The sequence below is a fragment of the Papio anubis genome, chromosome 13, assembly GCF_008728515.1.
Source record: "Papio anubis isolate 15944 chromosome 13, Panubis1.0, whole genome shotgun sequence".
NCBI classification, from domain to species: Eukaryota; Metazoa; Chordata; class Mammalia; order Primates; family Cercopithecidae; genus Papio; species Papio anubis.
The window spans coordinates 5,057,094-5,080,520 of record NC_044988.1 but is presented as its reverse complement, the minus strand read 5'-3'; the positions used below and the strand labels follow the sequence as shown (position 1 = coordinate 5,080,520).

The 23,427-nt window shown below is 40.9% G+C and overlaps 1 protein-coding gene across 1 annotated transcript in view; it reads right to left on the bottom strand.

The window, feature by feature from the left end:
• Positions 1-12,978: 12,978 nt before the first annotated feature.
• BICD2 (BICD cargo adaptor 2) overlaps positions 12,979-23,427 on the bottom strand; it is a 60,739-nt gene continuing 50,290 nt past the window's right edge. Inside the window, exon 8 of the mRNA XM_017949288.3 lies at positions 12,979-13,348. Coding sequence (XP_017804777.1) covers positions 13,346-13,348 — 3 coding nt within the window. The 3' untranslated portion in view covers positions 12,979-13,345. The remainder of the gene's footprint in view (positions 13,349-23,427) is intronic.

Here is a 23,427-nt window from a genome sequence, read left to right as displayed (position 1 = left end):
GAGACTGAGTCTCACTCTTGTCGCCCAGGCTAGATTGCAATGGCACAATCTCGGCTCACTGCAACCTCCGCCTCCTGGCTTCAAGCAATTCTCCTGCCTCAGCCTCCCGAGTAGCTGGGATTACAGGATCCGCCACCGTGTCCGGCTACTTTTTTTGTATTTTTGGTAGAGACGGGGGTTCACTATGTTGACCAGGCTGGTCTCGAACTCCTGACCTCAGGTAATTTGCCCGCCTCAGCCTCCCAAAGTGCTGGGATTACAGGCATGAGCCACTGCACCCAGCTCTATGCTTATTTTAAAATGTGTAATAAACTATTGTTGACTGTAGTCACCCTGTTTTGCCATCAAATACGGTCTTTTCCTTCTTTCTTTTTTTTTTTTTTTTTACCCATTAATTATCCCCACACTCCAACCCCCACAACCCTTCCCTGACTCTGGTAACCATCCTTCTATTCTCTATCTCCTAGAGTTCCAGTTCAATTGTTTTGATTTTTAGATCCCACAAATAAGTGAGAACATGCAATATTTGTCTTTCTGTGTCTGTCTTATTTCACTTAACCAGTTCCATCCATGTTGTTGCAAATGACAGGATCTCGTTCTTTTCTATAGCTGAATAGCATTCTATTGTGTATAAGAACCACGTTTTCTTTTTCCCTTTTTTTTTTTTTGAGATGGAGTCTCACTCTGTTGCCCAAGCTGGAGTGCAGTGTTATGATCTCAGCTCACTGCAACCTCCGCCTCCCAGGTTCAAGAAATTCTGCCTCAGTCTCCCCAGTTGCTGGGACTACAGGTGCACACCACCACGCCCGGCTAAGTTTTTGTATTTTAAGTAGACAGGTTTTCACTATGTTAGCCAGGATGGTCTCGATCTCCTGACCTCATGATCTGCCTGCTTCAGCCTCCCAAAGTGCTGGGATTACAGGAGTGAGCCACCGTCCCCAGCCAGTTTTAGATCTTATAATACATTTAATTTAATTCCATTGTGTTATGAGAGCACATTTTGTATGATCTCTGTTCTTTTAAATGTGGGAGGGTGACCTCAAAATGTGGTCTATCTTGATGAATGTTTGATATAGCTTGAGATGAATGTGTATTTTGCTATTGTTAGATGAAGTATTCTATAAATGTTAAATTAGATCCAGTTGACTGTTGGTGCTATTCAGTCCAACTGTATCCATGATTGTAATTTTATGTGTCAACTTGACTGGGTCACAGTGCCCAGATATGTGATCAAACATTACTCTGGGTGTTTCTGTGAGGGTGTTTTGGATGAGATTAATGGTTTCTGTTTTGTTTTGCTTTTTGAGACAGAGTCTTATTCTGTTGCCCAGGCTGGAGTGCAGCGGTGCAATCTCAGTTCACTGCAACCTCTGCCTCCCAGGTTCAATCGAATCTCCTGCCTCAGCCTCCCGAGTAGCTGGGACAACAGGCACATACCACCACGAATGGGTAACGTTTGTATTTTCAGTAGAGACGGGGTTTTACCATGTTGACCAAGCTGGTCTCAAACTCCTGACCTCAAGTGATCTGCCCGTTTTGGCCTCCCAAAGTGCTGAGATTACAGGTGTGAGCCAGCACGCCCAGCAGATTAATGTTTACATCGGTGGACTTTGAATAAAGATTGCCCTCCAGGGAGTGGGTGGGCCTCATCCAATCAGTTGAAGGCATGAGCAGAACAAAAAGACTAACTTCCCCAGAATACGAGTGAATTCTCTAGCAGTCTGCCTTCAGACTTGAACTGTAACATTGCATCATCCACTGGTCTCCAGCCTGCTGACCCACTGTGCAGATTTTGGATTTTGGACTTGCCAGACTCTCTCTCTCTCCCTCCTTCCCTCTCTCATATATATATATGTCTCATATATGTGTATGTGTGTATATATGTAATATGTACACACACATACATACGTTTGTATACACACACACACACACACACACACACACTATTGAGTCTGAGTCTGTTTCTCTGGAGAACCACCATTAATACGATGTCCTTACTGACTTTGGCCTGCTAGATCTGTCAATTGCTTTCAATTACAATTAGAGGAGTGGCGAAGTCTCCAACCGTAATAGCTGATTCATCTATTTTTCCTTGCAGTTTTGTCAGTTTTCGCCTCACATTGTTTGGTGCTGTTGATAAACACACACATGTTAAGGATTGCTATGTTTTCCTGGAGAATTGACCCCTTTATCGTTAATATAATGTGCCTCTTTATTCCTGATAATTTTCCTTACTCTGAAGTCTACTGTATCTGAAGTTAATATAGCTACTCCTGCTTTCTCTTGACTAGTGTTAGCATGGTATATTTTTCTCCATCCCTTTATTCTTTTTCCCTTTCACTTTACTGTGTGTGGTAAAATATACATAACAGAAAATTCCCTTTTATTTTTTGAGACAGAGTCTCGCTCTGTTGCCAGGCTGGAGTGCAGTGGTGCAATCTCGGCTCACTGCAACCTCTGCCTCCCAGGTTCAAGTGATTCTCCTGCCTCAGCCTCCCGAGTAGCTGGGACTACAGGCGCATGCCACCATGCCCACCTAATTTCTGTATCTTTAGTAGAGACGGAGTTTTACCATGTTGGCCAGGATGGTCTCAATCTCTTGACCTCGTGATCTGCCTTCCCTGGCCTCCTAAAGTGCTGGGGTTACAGGCATGAGCCACCATGCCCGGCCTAGAAAATTACCATTTTAACCATTTTACATGTACAATTCAGTGGCCTTAAGCACATGCACAATGTTGTGTAACCATCACCACCATCCATTTTCACAACTTCATCATCCCTAACAGAAACCCTGTACCCATCAAACTCCCCATTTCCTCCCTCTCCCCAGGGCCCTAGTAACCTCCATTATACTTTCTTTTTCTAAGAATGTCCCTATTCTATTTTCACATATAAGTGGAATCATACAATATCATTTTGTGTCTGGCTTGTTTCACTTAGCCAGTGTTTTCAAGGTTGATCCATGTTGTAGCTTGTATCAGAATTTCATTCCTTTTTATGATTGAATAATATTTGGTTGTATGTATACCCACGTTTTAAAAATGTATTCATCTGTTGATGGACATGTGGACATTCATCTGTCTATGAACATTAGTATACAGGTATCTGTTTGAGTCCTTGCTTTCAATGTTTTTGTGTATTTAGCTAGAAGTGGATTTGCTGGGTCATATAGTAAATCTATTTATAACTTTTTAAGGAATTGCCAAACTGTTTCCAAAGTGGCTGTACCATTTTATATTCCCACCAGCAATATTCAAGGATTTCAATTTCTCCCCATTTTTGCTCCCTGCTGACACTTATTTTCTGTTTTTATTTTTAAATAATAGCCATCTGCCAGCCTGGGCAACATGGTGAAATCTCATCTCTACTAAAATACAAAAAATTGGCTGGAGTGGCAGTGTGCACCTGTAAGTCCCAGCTACTCGGGAGGCTGAGGTAGGAGAACTGCTTGAAGCCGGCAGGCAGAGGTTGCAGTGAGCCAAGATCACGCCACTGCATTCCAGCCTGGGCGACACAGTGAGAATCCGTCTCCATTAAAACAAAAAACCAAACAAAACAAAACAACAAAATAAAAAAAAACCCATCCTAATGCGTGTGACACACATCCTTTTACTTTTAATCGATTTGTGTCTATAAAAAATCCACTTTAAATATAAAGACAAAAACAGATTAAAAGTAAAGGAATGCACTTCACATGCACTAGGATGGCTATCATTAAAATAAAATTCATGGGTAGGGCAAGTACTATGTAATAAAACATCCCCTATTTCTCACTCCCATCCCTTAAAACATTGCTGACATTCACGTTACTTATCCATAAGCTATAATCACCAAATACATTTTTACTATTATTATTTTGAGCAAACTTAGAGATCCATTAAGAGTAAAAATTATTTTATCTTATCTTCATTTTTTCCTTTTTTTTTTTGAGATGAAGTCTCACTCTATTGCCCAGGCTGGAGGTACTGGTATGACCAGCTCACTACAGCTCTGCCTGCCTGGGTTCACGCCATTCTCCCTCAGGCCTTCCCAAGTAGTTGGGACTACAGCTTCACCACCACCAGCTAATTTTTTGTATTTTTAGTAGAGATGGGTTTCACCATTCACAGGATGATCTGATCTCCTGACCTTGTGATCCGCCTGCCTCGCCTCCCAAAGTGCTGGGATTACAGGTGTGAGCCACCAGCCCCTGGCTCCATTTTTTTTTTTTTTTCTTGAGACGGAGTCTCAGTCTCGTGCGATCTCAGCTCATCGCAATCTCTGCCTCCCGGTTCACACCATTCTCCTGCCTCAGCCTCCTAAGTAGCTGGGACTACAGGTGCCTGCCACTACGCCGGCTAATTTTTGCATATTTAGTAGAGATGGGGTTTCAACGTGTTAGTCAGGATGGTCTCAATCTCCTGACCTCATGATCTGCCTGCCTCAGCCTCCCAAAGTGCTGGGATTACAGGTGTGAGCCACCGCACCCGGCCCATTTTCCTTTTCTAACGCTATTGTTTCTTTACGAGACTTCAAGTTTTAGACCTGTATCATTTTCCTTCTCAATGAAGAACTTTAAACATTCTTTGCAAGGCAGGTCTACTGGTGATTAAATTCCGTAAGTTTTTGTTTATGTGAGAAAGTATTTATCCTCCACTTTTGAAGGATAGTTTCACTGGATACAGAAGTCTAAGTTTGTAATTTTGTTTGTTTTCCTTGGAAAACTTTGTATCACTCTAATCTCTTCTTGTTTGCAAGGCTTTTGAAGAGAAGTCTGAGGTAATTCTTACCTCTGTTCCTCTGTAGGTAGGGTGTTTTTTCCCTCTGGCTTCTTTCAATATTTCCTTGTCTTTTGTTTTCTGGTATGTCTGGGTGTAGATTGTTTGGCACATATCCTGCTTGGTATTCTTGTGAGCTTTCTAGATCTGTGGTTAGGAATCTGTCATTAATTTTTTTAAATTCTCAATTATTACTTCAAATACTTTCTCTGTTCCCTTTTCTCTTTCTTCTCCTTCTGGTATTCCAATTACATGTATGCTACACATTTTGTAATTGTACCAAAGTTCTTGGATATTGTATTCCATTTGTTCATTCATTTTTCTCTTTGCTTTTCCATTTTGGAAATTTCTGTTGACATGTGTTGAAGCTCACTGATTCTTTTCTTGACAATGTCCAGTCTATTAATAAGCCCATCAAAAGCTTTCTTTACTTCTGTTATAGTGGTTCTTACGTCTACTATCCCCTTTTGATTCTTTGAGTTTCTATTCCTTTGCTTACATTACCCATCTGTTCTTGCACATTGTTCACTTTTGCCATTAGAACCCTTACCATGTTATTCATACTTATTTTAAATTCCCAGTCTAATAATTCCACAATCTCTGCCATACCTGAGTCTAGTTCTGCTGCTTGCTTTGTCTCTTGAGACTGTGTTTTCTACCTTTTAGCATGCCTTGTAATTTTTAGTTGAAAGCCAGACATAATATATTGGGTAAAATAAACTGAGGAAAATGCGCCTCTAGTGTGAGGTTTTATGTTTATTTGGCTAGAAGTTAGGCTGTGTTTACTGTTTGGCATAGCTATAGGTGTCCAAGGCTAAATTTTCTCTCTCTCTTTTTTTTGTCTCCCCTGTTGTCTTTAGATTTCCCTGGAGACTTCTTAATAGCGTCTGAGCCTTGCAGTTCTTTCCACTGTAATCCCTAATCCTTTGGGGGTTTGTTTTTTGTTTTTGTTTTTTGTTTTGTTTTGTTTTGTTTTTGAGATGGAGTCTCACTCTGTCACCCAGGCTAGAGTGCAGTCGCGTGATCTTGGCTCACTGCAACTTCCGTCTCCCAGGTTCAAGCAATTATCCTGCCTCAGCCTCCCAAGTAGCTAGAACTACAGGCACATGCCACCATGTCCAGCTACTGGTTGTATTTTTAGTAGAGATGGGCTTTTGCCATGTTGGCCAGGTTGGTCTCAAATGCCTGACCTTGTGAACCACCAACCTCGGCCTCCCAAGTGCTGGGATTACAGGTGTGAGCCACTGAGCCCGGCCATCCCTTGTTATTATTAAACAGGAGCCCAACTGATGTGGTAAAGTGTCAGGGAATGATAAATGATCTATAATGCCATGGCTATGTCAGTCTTTTGGTGGGTCTGGGCTCCCTGGGATGTTGCAGTCATAGGTGCTTTTGGCTTTTTTCCTTCCTTAGATGGGACAGGAGGGCTACACAGAGCTGATGTTAGGAATTTCCATCTTTCCAAGGTAGTGAGGCTCTGTTGAAACAGTTTCCCTTAAGGGCAGGTCTTTGTTAAAGAGAAGAGAGAGCTCTGGGCATATTGCAACATAGCTACTTTCCTCTTGCCTGCCAGTAGCAGGACACTTTTCTTTGATCTAAGTCTAAGAACTTGAGGGGCTGCTGGTGATAAAGTTTACAAAGCACCGATTAATGCAAGTATCCTTGTTTTACCTCCTATCTACGGAGAAGGCAACCAGCCTTTCACCATTGAGTATAATGTTAGGTGTGGGTTTTTCATAAATGCCCTTTGTCACACTGATGAAATTCCCTTCCATTCTTGGTTTTCTGAGGTTTTTTTAATCATAAAAGAGTTAGATTTTATCAAATACTTTTTTTATATCAACTGAAATAATCATGTGGTTTTTTCTTCATTCTGTTAATGTGGTGTATTACATGGATTTTCTTATGTTGAACTACGCTTGCATTCCTGTAATAAATCTTACTTTGTCATATTGTATAATACTTTTAATATTCTGTTATATTGAGTTTGCCATTATTTTATTGAGAATTGTTTTACATTTACAGTCATACGGAAATATTGTGGGGTTTTTTTTGTGGTGTCTTTAGGTAGCTTTGGTATACATGTAATAATTGCTCCACAAAATGAGTTAAAAAGTCTTCCTTTTTAGAGAAGAAAGACGTTTTTAAAAAGGAGGATTGGTGTTCATTATTATTATTATAATTTTTTTTTTTTTTTAAAGACAGAATTTTGCTCTTGTTGCTCAGCTTGGAGTGCAATGGCATGATCTCAGCTCACTGCAACCTCCGCCTTCTGGATTCAAGCGAATTCTCCTGCCTCAGCCTCCCAGTAGCTGGGATTACAGGCATGTGCCACCACGCCTGGCTAATTTTTTTGTATTTTTAGTAGAGACAGGGTTTCTCCATGTTGGTCAGGCTGGTCTCAAACTCTCAACCTCAGGTGATCCACCTGCCTCGGTCTCCCAAAGTGCTGGGATTACAGGTGCCTGGCCAGTGTTCATTATTCTTTAAGTGTTTTGTAGACTTCAATAAGAAAGTCCTATAGTTTTGATTTTTTTTTTTTTAGGGAGGTTTTAAATTACTGATTTAATCTCTTTACATATTATAGGTTTGTTCATTTTTTATATTTCATCTTGAGTCAGTTTTGATAATTTGTGTGTTTCTAGGAAGTTGTCTATTTCATGTAGATTATCTAATTTGTTGGTGTTCATAGTTTTTTCTCTTACATTTCATTTCTGTAAGGTTGATAGTAATGTCTCCACTTCTATTGCTGATTCTAGTTATTCACATTTCTTTTTTTCTTTGTCAGTAAAGCTAAAGGTTTGTAGATTTGTTATTTTTATTTATTTATTTTTGCTGGAGACAAGAGTCTCACTCTGTCACCCAAGCTGGAGTGCAGTGGTGTGATCTCAGGTCAACCTTCACCTCCCAGGTTCAAGCGATTCTTGTGCCTCAGCCTCCCAGGTAGCTGGGATTACAGGCACCCGCCACCACACCCGAGTAATTTTTTGTATTTTTAGTAGAGACAGGGTTTCACCATGTTGGCCAGGCTGGTCTCAAATTCCTGACCTCAGGTGATCTACCTGCCTTGACCTCTCAAAGTGCTGGGATTACAGGTATGAGCCACCACACCGGCCTTATTCATTGACTTTTTAATTGTAGTCATTCTGACTGGTGTGAGACGGTATTTCATTGTGGTTTTGATTTGCCTTTCTCTAATGATTAGTGATATTGAGCACTTTTTCATATACTTGTTGGCAAAGTGTATGTCTTCTTTTGAGAAGTGACTGTTCATGTCCTTTGCCCATTTTTTAATGGGGTTATTTGTTTGTTGCTTGTTGATCTGTTTAAGTTCCTTATAGATTCTGGATATTAGATCTTTGTCAGATGCATAGTTTCTGGGTATTTTCACTCATTCTCTAGGCTGTCTGCTTATACTATTGATTGTTTCTTTTGCTATGCAGAGGTTCTTTAATTTAATTAGGTCCCACTTGTCAATTTTTGTTTTTATTGCAACTGCTTTTGGAGTCTGTGTCAGAAAATCTTTGCCAAGGCCAATGTCCAGAATAGGATTTCCTAGATTTTCTTCTAGAGTTTTTATAGTTTTAGGTTCTTATATTTAAGTCTTTAATTCATGGAGTTTTCTTAATATGGTGAAAGGAAGGGGCCTAGTTTCAATCCTCTACATATGGCTAGCCAGTTATCCTAGCACCATTTACTGAATAGGGAGTCCTTTCCCTATTGCTTGTTATTGTCAGTTTTTCAAAGATCAGATGGTTGTAGGCGTGTGGCTTTATTTCTGAGTTCTCTAACCTGTTCCACTGGTTTATGTGGTCTGTTTTTGTACCAGTACCATGTTGTTTTGGTTACTGTAGCCTTGTAGCATAGTTTGAAATAGGTAGTGTGAAGCCTTGGGCTTTGTTCTTTTTGCTTAGGATTGCTTTGGCTATTCAAGCTCGTTTGGTTCCATATGAATTTTAGAATCGTTTTTTCTAGTTCTGTGACAAATGGTGTTGGTAGTTTGATAAGAATAGCATTGAATCTATAAATTGCTTTGGGAAGTATGGCCATTTTAACAATACTGACTCTTCCTATACATGAGCATGGAATGTTTTTCCATTTGTTTGTGTCATCTCTGATTTCTTTTAGCAGTGTTTTATAATTCTTATTGTAGAGATCTCGTACCTCCCTGGTTAGCTGTATTCCTAGGTTGTTTTTTTTGTTTTTGTTTTTGTTTTTGTTTTGAGACAAAGAGTCCTGCTCTGCCGCCCAGTCTAGAGTGCACTGGCACCATCTTGGCTCACTGCAACCTCCACCTCCCAGGTTCCAGCAATTCTCCTGCCTCAGCCTCCCAAGTAGCTGGGATTACAAGCGCCCACCACCACACCCAGCTAATTTTTTAATTTTTAGTAGAGATGGGGTTTCACTATATTGGCCAGGCTGGTCTTCAACTCCTGACCTCAGGTGATACACCCACCTCAGCCTCCCAAAGTGCTAGGATTACAGGCATAAGCCACTGTGCTCAGCTGGTATTTAAACCAACCTTGCATCCCAGCAGTAAAGCTTACTTGATCATAGTGGATTAGCTCTTCAATGTGCTGCTGGATTCAATTTGCTAGTGTTTTGCTGAGGATTTTTGCATCGAATTTTATCAGGGATATTAGCTTAAATTTTTAGTTTTTCACTGTGTCTTAGGTTCTGGCATCAGAATGATTCTGGCCTCATAGAACAAACCAGGGAGGAGTCCCTTCTCCTCAATTTTTAATAATTGTTTCAGTAGGATTTGTACCAGCTCTTCTTTACATGTCTGGTAGAATTCAGCTGTGAATCCATCTGATCCAGGGCTTTTTCTGGTTGGTAGGTTTGTTGTTGTTGTTGTTACTATTGATTCAATTTTGGAACTTGTTATTGGTCTGTTCAAATATTCAACTTCTTCCTGGTTCAATATTGGTAGGTTAAATGTTTACAGCAATTTATCCATTTCTTCTAGGCTTTGTTTCTGGATGATTTCATGGGGCCAAGGCTCAGCTCTGCACTCCCAGGCTGAGTGCTCTAAACCTGAGGGTGCTGGGACCAGAACTGCAGCCTTTTTCTCTGGCCCCACTAGGTTCAGCGTCTGCTGCACTGGTGGGGCTGAAGTTTTCCCAGTCTCCTGGCAATAATAGTTTCTGAGGGTTTCTTGTATTTCAGTGGGGCCCATGGTAATGGCACTGTTGTCATTTCCAATTGTGTTTCTTTGGATCTTCTCTTTTTTCTTTATTACTCTAGCTAGAGGTCTATGAGTCTCATTTATTCTTTCAAAGAACCAACTTTTGGTTTCATTGATCTTTTATATGGATTTTCGCATGTCAACTTTGTTCACTTCAGCTCTGATTTTGGTTATTTCTTTTCTTGTACTGGCTTTAGGGATGGTTTGCTCTTGTTTTTCTAGTTCCTCTAAGTGTGATGTTAGGTTGTTAATTTGAAATCTTTCTGACTTTTTGATGTGGGCGCTTACAGCTATAAACTTTCCTCTTACCACTGCTTTAGCTGTGTCCCAGATATTCTGGTATGTTGCATCCTTGTTTTCAATAGTTTCAAAGAGTTTCTTGATTTCTGCCTTAATTTCATCCTTTACCCAAAGTAATTCAGGAGCCAGTGGTTTAATTTCCATGTAATGGTATGGTATTGAGAGATCTTCTTGTTGTTAATTTCTATCTATTGCACTGTGGTTGAGAGTGTGGTTGTTAGGATTTTTTTTTTAACTTGTTGAGAATTGCTTTATGACTGAGTGTGCAGTCAATCTTAGAGTATGTGCCATGTGTACATAAGAACAGAAAAATGTATATTCTGTTGTTGGGTGGAGCATTCTGTAGATGTCTGTTAGGTCCATTTGGTGAAGTGCTGAGTTTAGGTCCCAAATATCTTTATTAGTTTTCTGTCTCAATGTGTCCAACACTGTCAGTAGGGTGCTGAAGTCTCCCACTATTATTGTGTGGTTATTTAAGTCTCTTTGTAGGTCTCTAATAACTTGTTTTATGAATCTGGGTGCTCCAGTTTGGGATGCATATATATATAGGATAGTTGAATTGAACCCTTTATCATTATGGAATGTCCTTCCTTGTCCTTTTTGAGCATTGTTGGTTTACATTTTGTCTGAAGTAAGAATAGTAACTCTTGTTCTTTTTGGTTTTTCTCTTTGCTTGATAGATCTTTCTCCATTGCTTTACTTTGAGTTTATGGGTGTCATGCATATAAGATGGGTCTCTCTCTTTTTAAATTCTTTCACTATGTTGCCTAGGCTGGTCTTCAACTCCTGGGCTCAAGTGATCACCCTGCTTTGTCCTCCTAAAGTGCTGGGATTAGAGATGTGAGCCACCACTCCTGCCAAGAGATGGGTCTCTTGAAGACAGCATACAGTTGGGTCTTGCTTCTTTATCCAATTTGCCACTCTGTGACTTTTAAGTGGGACGTTTTCCTCATCTACATTCAAGGTTAATATTGATATGTGAGGATTTGATCCAGTCATGTTGTTAGCTGGTTGTTACATAGACTTGATTGTACAGTTGCCTTATAGTGTCAGTGGGCCATGTGTTTTTATGGTGGCAGGCAACGGTCTTTCATTTTGTATTCCATGTTTAGCACTCCCTTAAGGACCTCTTGTAAGGCAGTCTGGTAATAATGAATTTCCTTAGTGTTTGCTTGTGTAAAAAGGATTTTATTTATCCTCTGCTTATGAAGCTTAATTTAACTGGATATGACATCCTTGGTTGGAATTTTGTTTCTTTAAGGATGCTGAATATATTTCCCCAATCTCTTCTTGTTTGTAAGGTTTCTGCTGAAAAGTCTGTTAGCCTGATGGGGTTTCCCTTGTATGTGACCTGCCCCTTCTCTCTAGCTGCCTTTAACATTTCTCCTTTTGTGTTGACCTCAGAGAATCTACTGAGTATGTGTCTTGGGGATCGTTGTCTGATATAGTATCTTTCTAGGATGCTCCAAATTTCCTTAATTTCCATGCCAATCTCTACTGAGGTTGAGGAAATTTTGGGGCCAATATCCTCAAATATGTTTTCCAAGTTGCTTGCTCTCTCTTTCTGGGATGCCAATCGTATAGGTTTGGTCTCTTTACATAATCCCATATTCCTCAGAGGCTTTGTTCATTAAAAATTTTTCTTCATTTTTGTCTGAGTTGATTTGAAGAACTGATCTGTGAGCTCTGAGATTCTTTCCTCAAGTTGGTCTATTCTGCTGTTAATACTTCTGATTGTATTGTGAACTTATAGCAAGTTTTTCAGCTCTAGATCAGTTTGATTCTTTATAAAATGGCTATTTCATCTTTCAGCTCTTGTATGATTTTATTGGATTCCTTAAGATTCCTTGGATTGCCTTTCAACTTCCTCCTGAATCTGAATGATCTTTGTTGCCATCCAGATTCTGAATTCTATGTCATTTCAGCTATTTCAGTGTGATTAAGGACCACTGCTGGGGATCTAATATGGTTGTTTGGAGTTAAGAAGACATTCTGGCTGTTAAGAGTTGCCATAGTTCTTCCACCGGTTCTTTCTCATCTGCGTAGGGTGATGTTTACTTAATGTTTGAAGTTGCTGTCCTCTGAATGGGACTTTTTGCTTTTATATTCTTTGATGCTCTTGAGAGTTTAACTATGGTATAAGTTAGGTTTAGTCAATTGGCTTTGTTTCTGGATGATTTCATGGGGCCAAGGCTCAGCTCGCACTCCCAGGCTGAGTGCTCTACACCTGAGGGTGCTGGGACCAGACCTGCAGCCTTTTTCTCTGGCCCCACTAGGTTCAGCATCTGCTGCATTGGTGGGGCTGAGGTTTTCCCAGTCTCCTGGCAAAAACATCCTTATGGAGGGGGGCTGGTAAAAGTGATTCCATGGGGCACTGACAGGGTGATAGGCGTCCCCATGTGTACACACTAGAGGCAGGGCAGTGGTGCGTCTCACACACATGCACCAGTGGCAGGTCCCACCTGTGGCATGCAAATTTATTTTCAGGATTTTCCATGTACAGCTGACCCTTGAACAATGCAGACGTTAGGGATGCCAACTCCTGCCCCTGCAATCGAGTTAAACATCCACATACAAGTTTTGACTCCCTGAAATCTTAACTAGAAGCCTTAATGATAATATAAACAGTTGATTAACACATTTTCTGTTATATGTGTCATACGCTATATTCTTACAATAAAGTAATCTAGAGAAAAGAAAATGTTATTAAGGTTATAAGGAAGAGAAAATGCATTTATAGTAATGTATAATATTTATCAATACCATAAGTTTACAATGTCTGTTTACAAGATGAAGCATTATGGTGGGCAACTGCAATTGCAAACCTCAATCTATAGTACACATTAAGCAATTCAACTTTTTCTTGTAACGTCATGACTTTTCTGCTTCTTGGGGGAACTTTCAGCATAACTGGTGGCATTTCATATGGGTCTCAAGTTGTTATTCAAGGTTTATGGTATTGGACCAAACATCATGAAAAATATGTGAAGACTGTGAAAGACCACTTTTTTCTCTGATACGTTACTGGAGAGATGAACTGCTCACATAGAGGTGATTAGCATCAGATGGCATTTTAAGCAGACAATCAAAGCACATAAGTTCACTGCAATAGAAAGAGGAGGTCGCTATGAAATTATTACAATAGTACAGTATGCACTACAGTTAATCTTATGCCATTATGATTTACTATTGCATCTTTATGCTTATTTATATTTCTCTTGACTGTGAATGACACTATGTACAGTCTTTGTGTGCATACATTTTGGTAAAGTTTATGTTTGTGTATATTTTATGGTAGTCAATTATAAAATAAACTAATATCAGCATATATTTTAGGCATTCATGACCTATCTTTCATTTACGTTTTTCAATATTTCTTTTTTTTTTTTTGAGACGGAGTCTTGCTCTGTCGCCCAGGCTGGAGTGCAGTGGCCAGATCTCAGCTCACTGCAAGCTCTGCCTCCCGGGTTTACGCCATTCTCCTGCCTCAGCCTCCCAAGTAGCTGGGACTACAGGCACCTGCCACCTTGCCCAGCTAGTTTTTTGTATTTTTTAGTAGAGACGGGGTTTCACCGGGTTAGCCAGGATGGTCTCGATCTCCTGACCTCGTGATCCGCCCGTCTCGGCCTCCCAAAGTGCTGGGATTACAGGCTTGAGCCACCGCGCCCGGCCAAGTTTTTCAATATTTCTAAACTACATAGTCTGCCTGTGAGATTTTGCAAGTTGTCACAAATCACCAAAAAAATTTTCCAATATATTTATTGAAAAAAATCCATGTATTGTGGCCAGGCTCAGTGGCTCATGTCTGTAATCCCAGCACTTTGGGAGGCTGGGGCAGGTAGATTGCTTAAGCTCAGGAGTTCAAGACTAGCCTGGGCAACACGGTGAAACCCCATCTCTTCAAAAAAATACAAAAATTAGCTGGGCCTGGTGGTGTGGGCCTGGAGAGACTCAGGAGGCTGAGGCAGGAGGATGGCTTGAGCCCAGGAGGTAGAGGTTGCAGTGAGCCGAGATTGCGCCACTGTACTATAGCCTAGGCAAAAGAGCCAACCCTGTCTCAAAAAAAAAAAAAAAAAAGAAAGAAAGAAAGAAAAGGAAAAAAGAAAGCCAGGCACGGTGACTCAGGCCTGTAATCCCAGCACTTTGGGAGTCTGAGGCAGGCAGGTCACTTGAGGCCAGGAGTTAGAGGCAAGCTTGGACAACGTGGTGAAACCCTGCCTCTACAAAAAATACAAAAATTAGCCAGGCATGGTGGCATACACCTGTGGTCCCAACTACTCAGGAGGCTGAGGTGTGAGAATCACTTGAGCCTGGGAGGCAGAGGTTGCAGTGAGCTGTGATTATGCCACTGCACTACAGCCTGCGTCAGAGTGAGACCCTGTCTCAAAATAAAATTTTTAAAAAGTCACTGTACCATTCCCCAGGTCATTCAGATTTTCCATATTATTTTCTAAGAGTTGTATAGTTCTGCATTTTACATTTAGGTCTGGAATCCATGTTGAGTAATTTTTTGTGAAGAATATGAAGTCTTTGCCTAAAATCAGTTTTTGCATGTGGAAGACCAGTTGTTCCAGCACCATTTGTTAAAAAGATTGTCTTTTCTCTGCTATACTTTCTTTGTTCCTTTCTCAAACATCAGTTGACTATAGTTGTGTGGGTCTATTTCCAGGCTCTCCATTCTGTTTGTCTATGCTTTTGCCAATACCACACTGACCATACTGTCTTGATTACTGTAGTTTTATAATCTTCAAGACATAGTAGTATCAGGCCTTTAGCTTTGTTCCTCTCCTTCAATATTGAGCTGGCTATTCTCTCCATATGAACTTTAGAATTAGTGCGTCAATATCCACAAAATAACTTGTTCTAATTTTGACTGGGATTATATTGATTCTATAAATCAAGTTAAAGACCGACATTTCGACAATATTGGGTATTCCTACCGATGAATATAAAGTATCATTATTTTTTCTGATTTCTTTAATCAGTTTTCTAGTTTTCCTCACATAGATCTAACATATTTTGTTAGATTTATACCTAATTATTTCATTTGGGGGGATAGTAATGTAAACGGTGTTATGTATTTAATTTCAAATTCCACTTGTCCATTGCTGGCATATAAGAAAGCAACTGATTTTTGTATATTAACCTTGTATCCTACCGTCGGCCTATAATTGCTTATCGGTTCCAGCAGGTTTTTGTTGTTGTTGATTCTTTCAGATCTTCTTTTTTTTTTTTTGAGACGGACTCTCGCTCTGTCGCCCAGGCTGGAGTGCAGTGGCCGGATCTCAGCTCACTGCAAGCTCCATCTTTCAGGTTCACGCCATTCTCCTGCCTCAGCCTCCCGAGTAGCTGGGACTACAGGTGCCGCCACTTCGCCCGGCTAGTTTTTTTGTATTTTTTAGTAGAGACGGGGTTTCACCGTGTTAACCAGGATGGTCTCGATCTCCCGACCTCGTGATCCGCCCGTCTCGGCCTCCCAAAGTGCTGGGATTACAGGCTTGAGCCACCGCGCCCGGCCTCTTTCAGATCTTCTATATAAACAATTATGTCATCTGCATATAACACTTTTATTTTTTCCTTCCCAATCTGGATACCATTTATTTATTTATATTTATTGTTTATTTATTTGTTGAGACAGGGTCACCCAGGCTGAAGCGCAATAGTGGGACTACAGGTCCGTGCCACCATGCCCAGATAATTTTTGTACCTTTTGTAAAGACAGGGTTTCACTACGTTGCCCAGGCTGGTCTAGAACTCCTGGGTTCAAGTGATCTGCCCAAACTACTGTGATTACAGGCATGAGCCACTGTCCCCAGCCCCTCTCCCCCTTTTTTGAGTCTTATTGCATTAGCTAGGACTTCCAGTACAATACTGAAAAGAACTGGTGAGAGGGGACATCCTTGCCTTTGTTCCTGGTCTTAGTGGGAAAACTTGAGGTCTCTCACCATTAATTACGACGTTAGTTGTATTTTGCTGATGTACTTTTTATGAAATTGAAGAAAGTTCCCCTCTAGAGTTTTCCTTTTTTTTTTTTTTTTTTTTTGAGACGGAGTCTCGCTCTGTCGCCCAGGCTGGAGTGCGGTGGCACGATCTCAGCTCACTGCAAGCTCCATCTTTCAGGTTCACGCCATTCTCCGGCCTCAGCCTCCCAAGTAGCTGGGATTACAGGCGCCCGCCACTCCGCCCGGCTAAGTTTTTGTATTTTTAGTAGAGACGGGGTTTCACCGTGTTAGCCAGGATGGTCTCGATCTCCTGACCTCGTGGTCTGCCCACCTCAGCCTCCCAAAGTGCTGGGATTACAGGTGTGAGCCACCGCACCCAGCGAGAGTTTTTCTTTTTAATCATAAATGGGGTTGGATTTTGCCAAATGCCTTTTCTGAGTTTATTGATAGGATAGGATGATTTTTCTTCTTTACTCTGTTTATGTGATGGATTACATGAATTGATTGTCCAATTTTGACACAGCTTTGCATACCTGAGATAAATTCTCCTTGGTCACAGAGCATAATTCTTTTTATACATTTTTGGATTTGATTTGCTAATATTTTGTTGAGGACTTTTGCATCTTTGTTCATTAGAAATACTGGTTTGTCATTTTCTTTTCTGTTAATGTCTTTGTCTGGTTTTGATAACAGGGCAATGCTGGCTTCATAGAAAGTGTTAGGAAGTTTCCCCTCTGCTTCTATCTTCTGGAACAGATTGTAAAGGATTGGTATAATTGTTTCCTTAAATGTGTGGCAGAGGCCAGGCGCAGTGGCTCACGCCTGTAATCCCAACACTTTGGGAGGCCGAGATGGGCAGATCAGTTGAGGTTAGGAGTTTGAGACCAGCCTGGCCCAACATGGTGAAACCCTATCTCTACTAAAAATATAAAAATTAGCTGGGCGTGGTGATGTGCGCCTGTAATTCCAGGTACTCGGGCAGCTGAGGCGGGAGAATCACTTGAACCCAGGAGGCGGAGGTTGTAGTGAGCCAAGATCACACCACTGCACTCCAGCCTGGGCATAGAGCAAAACTCCATCAAAAAAAAAAAAAAAAAAAAAAAAAAAGGTGTGGTAGAATTCACTAGTAAACCCATGTGGGCCTTGCACTTACATTCTGAAAGTTTTTGATTACTGATTTGTTTTTAATAGATATAAGCCCATTGTCTATTTCTTCTTGTGTTCTGGCAGATTGAGTCTTTCAAAAAATGGGTCTGTTTCATGGAGGTTATTGAATTTGTGGACACAGACTTGTTTATAGCATTCCTTTATTAGTCTTTTAATGTCCATGTGATCTGCAGGGATGTCCCTTTGTTCATTTCTGACATTTGTAGTTTGTCTTTTTTCTCAAATAGCTTGAATAGAAGTTTTCCATTAAAAAAAATCTTTTCGGCCGGGCGCGGTGGCTCAAGCCTGTAATCCTAGCACTTTGGGAGGCCGAGACGGGCGGATCACGAGGTCAGGAGATCGAGACCATCCTGGCTAACACGGTGAAACCCCGTCTCTACTAAAAAATACAAAAAACTAGCCGGGCGAGGTGGCGGGCGCCTGTAGTCCCAGCTACTCGGGAGGCTGAGGCAGGAGAATGGCGTAAACCCGGGAGGCGGAGCTTGCAGTGAGCTGAGATATGGCCACTGCACTCCAGCCTGGGTGACAGAGTAAGACTCCGTCTCAAAAAAAAAAAAAATCTTTTCAAAGAACCAACTTTGGGTCTTATTAATTTTGATTTCCTGTTTCCAATTTTATTGATTTCTGCTCTACTTTTCCTTTTCTTCTGCTTACCACAGATCTAAAATTGTTCTTTTCCTACCTTCTTAAAGTAGGTGTGTATTCATTTTACATCTTTTTTCTTTTCTAATATGTGCAACTCAATAGAACACATTTCCCTCAATGCACTGCTTTAGCCGTATTCTAAACTTGTAAGTTGTACTTTCATCTTCATTCAGTTCAAAGTTTTTTAAACTTTATCTTGAGATTTCTTCTGTGATCATGTACTACTCAGAGTTATGCTGTTTCACCTCCAAGTACTGGGGGACTTTCCAGCTATCTTTCTGTTGATTTCTAGTTTAATTCGCCTGTGATTCTGGGAGCAGACATTTCATGATTTATTTCCTTTTCAATTTATGAAGGTGTGTCTTATGGCCCAGATATGGTATATCTTAGTGAATGTCCCATGTGAGCTTGACAAGAAAGTGTATTCTGCTTCTGTTGGATAGAGCAGTCTGTCAAGTCAATTATATAAAGTTGATTGATGGTGTTGAGCTCAACGATGTCCTTACTGATTTTTTTTGCTTGCCGGATTTGTTCATTTCAGATACAGCAGTGCTGAAGATTCCAACTATAAGTTAATTTGTCTGTTTTTCTTTGCAGTTCTAAGAGTTTTTACCTTATGTATTTCGGTACTGTACAGTTAGGTGCATCCATATGAAGGACTGTTGCCTACTTGGAGAACTGATCTTGTTCTCAGTATGTAATGCCCCTCTTCATTGCTGATAACTTTCCTTGCTCTAAGTCTGCTCTGTCTAAAATAATATAGCTACTCCCACTTTCTTTGATTAGCATTAGTATGGTATACCCTTCCCCATCCCTTAACTTTTAATTGACACGTTTTAAAGTAGGTTTCTTGTAGACAACTGCTGTGGTTTGAATGTGGTCTGTTCCTGACAAAACTCGTGTTGAAATCTGATCCTCAACGTGACAGTGTTGGGATGTGGGGACTAGTGGGAGGTAGGTATTTGGGTCACAGGAGTAGATCCATCATAAACAGATTAATGCCCTTCTCTGGAGGTGTGTTCTTGCTTGTGTGGGAATAGATTAGCTTCCTTGAGAGTGGGTTGCTGAAGTGTGGCTTCCTTAGTTCTCTCTCTTGCTTCTCCTCTTGATGTGTGATCTCTTTGTACATGCCAACTCTCTGCCATGAGCTGAAGCAGCCTAAGGCCCCCAACAGATGTGGCTGCCCAATCTTGAACCTTCCACATCATAATCGTGGGTCAAATACCTAAATACCAGAATACCGAGGCCCAGCCTCAGGCATTCATTGTTAAAACAACACAAAATGGACTAAGACAACAACATATACTCTTGATTTTTCATCCACTTTGACTTTTTTTTTTTTTTTTTGCGCGAAGGAGTCTCACTCTGTTGCCCAGGCTGGAGTGCAGTGGTGCAATCTCAGCTCACTGCAACCTCCACCTCCCAGGTTCAAGTGATTCTCTTGCCTCACCCTCCTGAATAGCTGGGATTACAGGAACACACCACCACACCTGGCTAATTTTTGTATTTTTAGTAGAGACAGGTTTCACCATGTTGCCAGGCTGGTCATGAACTCCTGACTTCAAGTGACCCACACGCCTTGGCCTCCCAAAGTGCTGGGATTATAGGCATGAGCCACTGCCCACGGCCAACAATCTTTTTACTATCCTTTTTCTTTCTGTAAGGTCATTATTAATGTCCCCACTCTCATTCTTGATTTTAGCATTTACACCATTGATGTTTAAAGTGATAATTGATAAGGCTGGATTAATTTCTACCATTTGTCACTGTCTTCTATTGTTGCCCTTATTCTTTGTTTCCACTTTTATTTTCCACTTTTTCTTTTTTGCCTTTTGTGGTTTTAATTGGGCATTTCATATGTATCTTAGTCCATTACAGCATAAAAACAAAATAGACTGGCTTACAAACATCAGAAGTTTCTTTCTCCCCTCCCTCCCTCCCTCCCTCTCTCTCCCTCCCTCTCTCTCCCTCTCTTTCTTTCTTTCTTTCTGAGATGGAGTCTCACTCTGTCGCCCAGGCTGGAGTGCAGTGGCACGATCACAGCTCACTGCAAGTTCCGCCTCCCAGGCTCACGCCATTCTCCTGCCTCAGCCTCTCAAGTAGCTGGGACTACAGGCGCCCACCACCACACCCGGCTAACTTTTATATTTTTAGTAGAGACGAGATTTCACCGTGTTAGCCAAGATGGTCTCGATCTCCTAACCTCGTGATCCGCCCACCTCGGCCTCCCACAGTGCTGGGATTACAGGCATAAGCCAAAGTGCCTGGCCCAGAAGTTTATTTCTAGCATTTCTGGAGGATGGGAAATCCAAAATCAAGGTGCCAGCAGACCTAGCTCACTCCTTGGGGCAGAGAAAGTCATCTTTTCACTGTAACTTCAGATGGTGGAAGGGAAGAGCACACTCTGTAGGTTTTGTTTTGTTTCTGTTGTTGCTGTTGTTTTTAGATAAAGGCACTTTTCTCATCAGGACAGCTCTGACCTCATGACCTAATCACCACCTAAAGGCTCCACTTTGTAATCCCAGCACTTTTGGGGTTAGAATTTCAACGTATGAATTTTGAGGGAACGCATTTAGACTCCTAGCATTCCACTCATGCTCCCCTCAAATTCATGTCTGTCACAAGCAAAATACATTAATTCCATCCTAACAGCCCCCAAACTCTTAAAACATTCCAGCACCAACTCCAAAGTCTCCAGTTCAGAGTTTCATCTAAATCAGATATAGGTGAGACTGAAAGTATGATTCATTCTGAGGCACAATGTTCTCTAGCTGTGAAACAAACATGTTCTGTGCTTCCAAAATACAACGGTGGGACGGGCATAGGGTGGACATTTCCATTTTAAAAGGGAGAAATAGGAAAGAAGAAAACAGTGACTGGTCCCAAGTAAGTCTGAAACCCAACAGAGGAAACAACATGGAATCTTACGGCTTGAGAATAATCATTGGCTCAATGTTCTGCCCTCCAGGCCCACTAAGGTGATAGTGCCACCTTCAGGACACAATGTGGTAGCAGTCCTGCCCCTGAGGCAGCCATGTGCTTGTGCCTTGCTCCTACCTCCACAGTAGCTCTGTGCCTAGGTCACGCATCTGAGGCTCCCCTGGAAACTCCCACTGGTGGCTCTACTGGTCTCTGGACTCATGGGCCTAGCGGGGGCCCTCTATAGTGACCCTTCCCCTGCAGTGATTCTCTGCCTCGGCCCCATAGCTCTCTTGGGGCATCCTTTTACTTCTGGGGGAAGATAGCCATGCCCCCACATCTTTGCACTCAGGGCCCGTGATGGGATGGGTAGCTCTGATGATCTCAGAAATGTCTTTGGGGTCATTCTTCCATTGCCTTGGAAATTAGGTCCTTGCTTCTGTTTATAGATGGCAGACCAATCTTTCTCTTAACACCTGGCTTTCACTGAGATGGTCAATCCATACTAATCACCTCATCAAAGAGTTACTTGGCCAGACCCTTTCCTCTTGAACAAGGTTTTTCATTTTTTCCAATATGGATATGCTGAGTTTTCCAAATTTTTGAGTTCTGCTTCCCTTCTGATCAGCAATTCTAAATTATCTTTCTTCTCTCATTTTACTATAAACAATTAAAAGGAACCAGGCTGCCTCTTCAACAGTTTGCTCAGAAATAGCTCCAGCTAAAGATCTAAGCTTGCAGTGAGCCGAGATCGTGCCACTGCACTCCAGCCTGGGTGGCAGAGCGAGGCTCCATCTAAAAACAAAAACAGAAAACAAAAAAAATAGCTCCAGCTAAAGATCTAATCACTCACAGGGCTACCTGCCGCAAAACACTAGAACACAAAACACAATTCAGCCAAGTTCTTTGCCGCTTCATAACAAAGATGGCCCTTCTTACAGCCTCCAGTAATAGGTTCTTCACTCCACAGAGTCCTCTGTATCTGAGTCTTCTCAACTTTGGGTACAGTGGTTTGGCCTGTGAGCTCACTTCTCTGATGGATCTTTAACAAGTTGTTTTTCCTGTTTAGCTTTTCCCTTGTTAGGATGGAGTAATGAATTCTAAGCACCTTACATACCAGGCCAGAAACTGAAATTCCTGTTGGAAGATTTTTGATTACTGAGTCAGTCTTTTGTTATATGCCTATTATTTATTTCCTTTAGAGTCAGTTTTGGGAGTCTGTGTGATTCTAGTGATTTGGCATTTCATCGTGTGCCTATGTTTTTTAGCATTGTTATGTTTTCTCATAATCCTTTTTCTTTCTGTAAGGTCATTATTAATGTCCCCACTGTCATTCTTGATTTAGTAATTTGATCATCTGTTTTTCTTCAACAGTCTAGATAAAGGTTTGCCACTGGCTGTTTATCTTTTTAAGGAAACAACTTTTGGGTTGGTTTTCTCTCCAGGTTTTCTATTTCATTTATATCCACACTCTAATCTTTACTAGTTCCTCCCCTCTACTTGCTTTGGGTTTAGATGATCCCATATTGTTGCTATGTAATTGTTCATTATATTCTTGTACTCCTTAATATTTCTGTAAAATCAGTAATGTCACAATTTCATTTTTTATTTTAGTAACTTTTTTTCTTGTTCTACCTAAAGGTCTGTCAGTTTTGTTTATAACAACTTGTGGTTTTGTTGATTTTTGCCATTTGCCCCCATTGCCTATTTCATTTATTGGTGGTGTAATCTTTACTATTTCCTTCTTACTGCCTGCTTTGGGCTGTTTCTCTTTTTCTAGTTTTTTAAGGTTGGGAGGTTAGGTTATTGATTTCAGATCTCTCTACCTTTTGTATGGTATCTTCTTTGACTCACTGTTTATTAGGAAGTATGTTGTTTTATTTCCACATATTTATAACTTTTCCAAATTTCATTGTTATTTCTAACTTTATTCCACTGTCACTGGAGAATATAACTAGTATAATTCCAATCTTCTTACATTTGAGACTTGTCCCTTAAAATGGGTTCTAGACTGGAGAACGTTACATTTGTATTTAATATGTATTCTGTTTGGAGTGTTCTATAGATGTCTGCTAGGTCTAGCTGTCTTATAGTCCTGTTCAAGTATTCTATTTCTTTTCTGATCTTGTCTTGTTTTTCTAGCCATTATTAAAAGTGGGGTATTGAAACTCCCACCCACTATTGTTGAACTATTTCTCCCTTTAATTTGGCCAACTTTTGCTTCATATATTTTGGGGTTCCTGTTTGGTGCATGTATGTTTATGGTTGTTGTATCTTCCTGGTGAATTGACTCTTATCATTACATGATGTCCTCCTTTGCCTTGCATAATAATTTTTGCCTTAAAGTCAATTTGGTCCAACATTAGCATAGCGGCCACCTGTACTCTTCTTTGGTTACTGTTGTATGGGGTATCTTTTTCCATCCTTTTACTCTTCTTTGTGTCTTTGAATCTAAAATGAGACACCTCTAAACGCACAGTTGGATCATGGTGTGCTAAATCAATGCAGT